This window comes from Prinia subflava, chromosome 9, assembly GCF_021018805.1.
Source record: "Prinia subflava isolate CZ2003 ecotype Zambia chromosome 9, Cam_Psub_1.2, whole genome shotgun sequence".
Taxonomy (NCBI): domain Eukaryota; kingdom Metazoa; phylum Chordata; class Aves; order Passeriformes; family Cisticolidae; genus Prinia; species Prinia subflava.
The window spans coordinates 4,046,769-4,054,446 of record NC_086255.1 but is presented as its reverse complement, the minus strand read 5'-3'; the positions used below and the strand labels follow the sequence as shown (position 1 = coordinate 4,054,446).

The following is a 7,678-nucleotide window of genomic DNA, read 5'->3' as shown; positions in this document are numbered from 1 at the left end:
GGCGGCGCGGGCGGGGGGGCCGGGGCCGCGGCGGCTGCGGGCAGGGGCTGCGCGGAGCCCTCTCCTCCCGCCTGATCCCATTCGCCTTTGTGCGTGCCCAATCGCGGCGTGCTCCCCGCGCGGAACGGGGATGACATTTTGATTTCATCATTAGCATCCGGCGTCAGGTTGACGCAGCAGCAGCGGCGGCGGGAGGCGGCGGCGGCGGCAGCGACGACCCCGGCTCTCCGCCTGCCCGCAGCAGCCCCCCGGTGCCGCGGGCTGCGCGGGTCCCCCCGGCCCCCCGCCCTGCCGCCCCCCCATGCGAGGGGCCCCCGGCCGGCCCCGCCGCCGCGCTCCCACGCCGCCCCGCCGCGCCTGTCCCCCGCGCCGCCGGGAGCCGCCACCTGCGCGCCGGGCGCGGGCTGCGGGGCCAGCGGCGGCCAGGAGCCGGGCGGGCAGCGGAGGATGCCGGAGACCGGGCAGGAGCCACCCAGCGCCCCTCCGCCGCCCCCCAAGGAGTCCTTCTACATCAAGAACCTGCTCAACGGCGGCCCCCCCAAGGCGCCCCCCAAGCAGCCGCGGGCGCTGTTCGCCCCCTCGGGCAAGGCGGCGGTGGACGGCGCCGGCTTCGCCCTCTCGCAGGTGGGAGACCTCGCCTTCCCCCGCTTCGAGATCCCGGCGCCGCGCTTCGCCCTGAGCGCCCACTGCCTGGAGCGCGCCCAGACCTGGTGGTACCCCTACGCCCTGACGCCGGCCGGAGCGCACCTGCCCCGCACGGAAGGTACCGCTCCCGAAACTTCCATCGCTCCCTCCTTCCCTCCCTCCCTCCTTCCCTCCCCGGCGGGGCGCGGCCGTGCGGGCCGGGGGCGGCGGGGCGGGGGGTGCAGCCGGCTCGTCCCGTTCCCCCTGACGGGACGCGGGGCCCGGGGGTGGCGAGGGGGTCTCTTTGTGTCCCTCGTGTCCCCCCTTCATGCCCCGCTTCCTCCTTCCTATGCAGCCGCAGAGAAATCCCTGCTGAGGGACTCGTCCCCCGCCTCGGGCACCGACCGGGACTCCCCGGAGCCGCTGCTGAAGGCGGAGGGGGAGCAGAAGGAGCTGGACTCCAAGAGCCCCGACGAGATCGTCCTGGAGGAGAGCGACTCGGAGGAGGCCAAGAAGGAGGGCGGCGCGGAGGACTGGAAGAAGCGGGAGGAGAGCCCCGAGAAGAAGCCGTGCCGCAAGAAGAAGACGCGCACGGTGTTCAGCCGCTCGCAGGTCTTCCAGCTGGAGTCCACCTTCGACATGAAGCGCTACCTGAGCAGCTCGGAGCGCGCCGGCCTGGCCGCCTCGCTGCACCTGACAGAGACCCAGGTGAAGATTTGGTTCCAGAACCGCCGCAACAAGTGGAAGCGGCAGCTGGCGGCCGAGCTGGAGGCGGCCAACCTGAGCCACGCCGCGGCGCAGCGCATCGTCCGCGTCCCCATCCTCTACCACGAGAACTCGGGCGCGGAGGGGGGCGCGGGGGGCGGCGGAGCCCCCGGCACGCAGCCCCTGCTCACCTTCCCTCAACCCGTCTACTACTCCCACCCCGTGGTGACCTCCGTGCCGCTCCTGCGGCCCGTGTGAGCCCGGCCGCCGCGGCGCGGAGGGGCGCGGAGAGGCGCGCAAGCCACCGGCCCGCCTGTAAGTACTGCAGCCCCTCGGCCGGCCGGCTCTGCGGGGACACCATGCGGGGCTGGGGGGACCCGCGGAGCGCGGTGGGAGGAGGAAAGTCGCGGAAATTTAGGGGGAAAAATCAAAAAAGAAATGAATAAAAGGAAAAAATTGTGGGGAGGGAGGGAAACGAAAACGAGGAAAATGAAAGCGCGGGGCTTGTAGAGAACCCTGGAGCTGTCACACCTTTTGTAAACGTGGATGAAAACCGCGATGGTCTCTCTGTGGCTTTAGTTTTATTTTTGTAAAAAAAAATTAAAAGAAAAAAAGAAAGAAAAAAGGAAAAAAAAAAAAAGAAAAAAGAAAAAAAAAAAGGGGGGTGGGAAAGGATAGTAATAAAATAAATGAATGGTCCCAGGCCACTCCTCGAGATTTGCCAAACGCTAATGGGAAGCTGAATTCCTTTCGGACCTCTCCTTCTGCCTCCAAACAATTGTTCAGGCTCCTGATCCTGTCGTGACTGAAACTTCATCGACCACGGCTTTTCATTTAAGCAGACCTTTGCCTCTTTGCTTGCCCACGTTTTGTACCTTTCGGTTTCTGTCGTGAGACTTTCACGAGCAAGAAATACAGCCTCAAAGTGAACGGTTAAATACACTCGCACGCTTTGAGTGACCCTTATTTATTATCGTTTACTTAGACATTTTTAATTCTTGTTTATAATTCTTGTTTTCCTAGTTGTCGGGTTGTTTCGGGTTTTTTTCCTTGTAAAGTTATTTCGGTATCTGGGGGGAAAAAAAATCTGTACCCTTTTGCTTTCTTTTGTAATACTAATTATTATTATTATTAATAATATTATTGTACTTTTGAACTGTGCAATATTGTACGACGATTCTTAAAGCACTGCTTTTATTTGAATGGTGAGGAAAGGGTTTTTAGCATTGTAAAACTGCGTTTCTTCATGTTGTGCAAAATAAAATAAAAAAGAATTAAAAGCGAAGGAAAGTGAGAAGAGAGGAGCAGGGCATGGGAATTAGCATCAGCCCGGCTTATGCGAATAAATAAGGGAGATTCGGTGAGCTGGGCGCTTTAAGTGAAGGACAATCAACTTTAGGGTAATTTTAATTTATTTGATATGATGTACAGTTTTCTTCTAAAGTCCATTGAGTATGTGGATTTTAATAGGCAGAAATCAAGTGAGGAGTGGACACCTCTAGTCTCTCTCTGTCTTAGTGTCTGCTCACCTGTTGTCTGACAATTGTTTGCTGTCTTCCCAAGGCTTTGGGTTGGTTGGTTTCTTTTCTTTGTTTGATTTTAAATTTTCTTTTCCCCTTTCGGTTGTACCCTCTGCCCTCTCGCTTTCTGTTAGGGATCGGTCCTATTTTTAAAACAGCCTATATTGTTATAAACTTAATGTTGTGGTGGAAAAAGAAAATCAATAAAACCCGTTCCTTATCATTTTTAAAGTGTGGTTTCGGGCGGAAAAAAAATAAATAAACAACAACAAAACATGAAAAAAATAATAATAATAATAACAATGAACAAATAACGCAAGGGTTGTCTGTGCGCGCCGGGGCTGCGGGCCGGGACACGGAGCCGATCCTGCCGGGGCTCCTCGGAGCGGGGATCCGGAGGCTCCCTCGGCCGGGAAGGGATGGGCAGAGCGGGGTTTTGGGCAGCCCCGGCGGAGTCACGGCGCCCCGGTTACCCCGAGCGAGGGCTCGCAGCCTCCGGAGAGCCCCCGGGACCGCGCGGGGGCAGCGGGGGGGGGGTCCCTTCCTTCCCACGGGAGCGCCGCCTCCCCTCCCCGAGGGCTTCCCCTGAACTTCTGCCGCCCGTTCCTCCGCGCCCCCCCGGGGCTGCCCCTGCCTTCCCCTCGCCCCCTCCGCCGGGGGCTGCCCAGCCCCTCTGCCCACGGCCGGGGCCGCCACGCGTGTTAAAACCCCCGGCAGGGTCATTCCGAGATAGGATCGCTCTCCGCTTCCCCCAGATTGGCCCGAATCGACGTGTTGATAGCGCCGAGGGCAGGATTTGGGGCCAAAGAAATCAAAATAAAACTCAGCGTTGCGAAAAGATAATCCCTCGTTTTCTTTTCGTTTGGGATAAAAACCCTGGCAATGGGTCGTAAATGAAAAATAAACAGAGTTTTGGGGTCAAAATACGGTGCTGGCTGTGTCGCCTACAAACAGAGCGATGCCTTTGCTGTTTGCAGTACCAACTTTGGTACAAGTCGCTTGCAACCCATTAAAAATATTGTTGTCATAGTAAATACGTCTTTCCATTTTACAGCGCGGCAGCACGATGTTATCAAACGGCAAGGAAAAAAAGCTCATTTATTTCTGGTCAGTGCTCAGAAAACGATTCTGGACCCTCCTGGCCCTTCCCCAGCGGAGGAAGGAGGCGATGGGCGCCAGCGCGGCTCCGGCCCCGCAGCGCGGCCTTTGCGCGGGTGCGGGCAGCGGGCAGCGGCTCCCCGTGCCCGTCCCGGGACTGCCAGCGGCATTTCCCAGGGGAATGATCATCTTGGTGGGGCTGGGCAGGATGTTTTTTTTAATTAAGGAGAGAAAAAAATATATATAAAGGAAAAAGAGAAACCAAGCAATCTAAGCAGATCCCAGCTCTTCTGCCTCCCGCTGCCCTCGCACACCGCGGGATCGACAGCAGGCAGATGCTGTGGAACCTGGCGGTGAAATTGGGCCCAGGGCCTGCGAGCCCGGCTCGCTGCCCCCCGAGCAGCCCCGCTCCCGCAGCCGGAGCTGTCCCGCAGCCCGCCCGGCAGGGATCGCTCGGAGCGGGATGCTCCTTCCCGCCCGCACCCGCAGCGAGCCGAGCCTGGCGCTCAGGCTTTTCTCAAGCCTTCAGGAAGTGTCCCCTGACTCCATCCTATCCCTGAATGATCCAGCGAAACGCGAAGCGAAGGGTTCCGTTTCTCCCTTCGAGGGAGACAGCACCGAGCGAGGGCTCCGGCAGCGCCGGCGCTCCCCGCTGCGCCGCGCCCGGGCGGGGGGCGCCGGCCTGGAGCGGGACAGGAGCGGGACAGGCTGCCAAGGGACCCCCGACCCCTCCTCCCGCACCTTTGGCCCTGCTTAAAATTTCTGGAGATCCCACATCACTCTGGGATGGAGTGAAAGCAATAGCTCTGAGCGGTGGAGAGAAAATCATCTTTACAGAAACAAAATCTGTCTGTCGGGGAGGTGGGTGCGATTCAGAGAAAGTTGCCTCGATCCTCTCGGCTGTCGGCAACTCCGCGACCACTCGTGTTTATTGCCGCAAGCCCGCTCGGCAAATCTCTGCCTTTGTTTGCAATTCGAGAGATAGCGCGGCTCTTCTCGGCCACTGTTTTGAGCCGGGCTGAACAGAACTAGCTCGCCTGTTTGTGGTCGAAACACACATGTATTTCTTTTATTTGGTAGTAAATAGGGGGTTGCTGTGTATAGCAAACAGCGGGGGGAAAGATATAAACTTCCCGGCCACCAGATTCGGGATTCAGAAGAGTTTTGCCTTCGGGAGGGCTGGAGTAGGGAACGGGGGGCTCGGAGCCGTTCGGCCCCTCCAGCAGCCGCACGCTCCGGGCGACCCACGTTGGGAGGTTGGTATTTTTTATCCTAATTATTACTGATTTTTTTTGTTGTTTTCAGCCGAATATTTTCAAATTTTCTGGCACAGGTCGGTGGGAAGTGTTTGGTTCCGCTGTCAGTGTCTGCGACGTGCAGAACGCGTGGCAGAGGTGGGGACACACGGAGCCGCTCCGAGGGAATAATCCCGCTTTAAAACAGTGGTGGAAAACCCTGTGGGTTTGGGTTTCAGGTTTTTGTAGGTTGTTTTTTTTGGTTTTTTTTTTCCCCCCCCAAATATGCTGCAAGTGTCTCTGTAATAATCACTTTACTCTATCGACTTGGCATAGTGTGCTAACGGAATGAGAAGACCATTAAGAGCATTAACAGATTGGTACAGCATAATGCTTCAGTTCATATTGATCGTAAAACGTCTGTAAAATATTGTTTCAAATGAATCTATTGTTCCTGCGCTCTTTCGGCGGTGTTGATGACCTTGGTTTGTTCTCCCACATCCAAATTATTCTCTCGTCGCTCCCGTATGATTGGGGACCGGCCAGCAGGACCTGTCGCCGCCTTCCCCGCGGGCCTCCACCTAGCCGAAAGCGTGGCTTGAGGGCTCAGAATCGTCTCAAAAATAAGAAAAAATTAGGAAACGGTTGTGTAGGAGGGAAGGGACCCGGTGTGGGTGCGCCCTGCGTGCGGGAGCGCCTCGCCCGAGCCTCCCTGCGCTCCGCACCGAGCGCGGCTGCCGGGGTAAAACCTCTACCGGGATCATCTCCCCGGGACGCCCCCAGAGCTGCTCCACGGAGACTTCTGGAGTTGTTGACATGAATATCGAGTCGAGGGGGATGCAGATGCCGCGGGCAGCCCCCACAGCACATCCCGCGGGGCGCGGGGGGACCCCGGGGAGCGCAGCCCACACCCGGGGCCTTTGGTGACTCTGCCGAGCCGCTCGTGCATATTTATATTTTACCGCCCCAATCAGCCAATCCCCCTCGATCAGAGCCGTGCCTCGGATTTCAAACTCCGTGGCCCCACTCGGTGCTGGCTGGAGGGGCCGTGGGGCGGTCGCCCCCCGCGGGGACACGCGTGTCACCCCGGCAGAGCGGGCAGAGAGCGCGGAGCGGCCCCGCCGCTCGCTCCCGCGGGCGGGGAAAGCGGCCGCTCGACAGGAGCGGAACCTCCGCTTCCCTCAGGTTTGGTCACCTGGTCTCGGCTCTCCTGAGCTCCGATATTTTAAATAAATATAAAGAATCTCTTGCTCTCTTCAGCTCTATTCGCCTTCATGACAGAGTGGAACCATCAGATTTTCATCAAAGTTCTATTAAGTGAAACATAGGTTGCAGGGCACCCTCTGATTGAAACAGTTTAAATTTTAATTGTGTTTTTAATTTGACATATAGTTGCAGAAAGGAATGACACTACAACGCCAAGGGGCGGTCGATTTTCTTAATTTCTCCCAGAGGAATTGATGAGTCTATCAGGCCACTAGATTGGAAACACATTAAAGCTCTCTGGTTAGGTTGTTAATTGGAACTTGATGGATAGGGGGCCTTGGATAGGCTATGCTGATCCAATCTTCATGACTTTCTGTTTTCCAATAAATTACACGATTCATTTTCCAGCCACAGATTACATAAATTGTACACCTCTAGGGCTCTCTTTTTCAAATAGGGAGCCCTTTTCCCCAAAAGCCTATTTGCACCAAAAAACGAGCAGCAGAGGCTCTTGAATGAAAATCGAAACATAATCAACGTTTATACTTAGAAAATTTATTGAGATCATTTTCTCTGGTATTTCCTTATTTTAAAGTTTGGACGCGCCATATATCATAATCCACACGTGTAAAGGGGACTGTGTTTAATATTTATCGAAGCTTGATTCCAAGATCAAACTTGTTTATGACTTCATCTGTCATTTCAGAGGGAACCTTCTCCCGATATTACGGCCGCTCAACAAGCCTATTTTCCGAGTGCTGCAAAAGCAGCGGAGATCAATTTTTATTAGGCTCCCTTTGAAAGCTTGCTCAGGGCCACTTTAATATCGAGCATTGTAATAATCTGGAGATCTAAACTTTAAGCGTTCGCTCTGTCTTTCAAAGTTTATCTTTGCCGCGGCGTTTGAGCATCGGTGCCCCGACGGGACGGGCCAAGGGGAGGAGTGAGTGGGGGGCGCAGGCAGCTGAGAGTTACCCCCACTCAAACCCCTTCCCGTGGGCTGCAGCCCCTGCCCTGATGAATATTTGATCAGATGATAATGAGAGCGCGGCTGGGCCGCTCCGACCCGCCGTTCATCCCGCAGAATCCGCTTGGCTTCTCTCCCTCCCGGGCGGAGCGGCTGTTCCCCAAGCTTCTCTTAAATCCTAATTTCAAGGAAATTTGGAGGTTTTCTGGCTGTGGCCGAGCAGCGCTCACGCTGCCCCAGCGCTTGTTCATCCCTCCCGGGGCAGCATCCATCTCTCCAAACTCCGGAGCGTCCCCTCGGCGGTGCCGCGGCCACGCGTGCGG

General features: G+C 56.6%; 1 protein-coding gene across 1 annotated transcript; it reads left to right on the top strand.

Annotated features, from left to right (window-relative positions):
* Nucleotides 1–332: 332 nt before the first annotated feature.
* Nucleotides 333–2,296, top strand: HMX3 (H6 family homeobox 3). Its single transcript, XM_063406445.1, has 2 exons — nt 333–763; nt 980–2,296. The coding sequence occupies exons 1-2, from the start codon at nt 448–450 to the stop codon at nt 1,585–1,587; spliced, it is 924 nt and encodes a 307-aa protein (XP_063262515.1). The 5' UTR covers nt 333–447; the 3' UTR covers nt 1,588–2,296.
* Nucleotides 2,297–7,678: the final 5,382 nt, after the last annotated feature.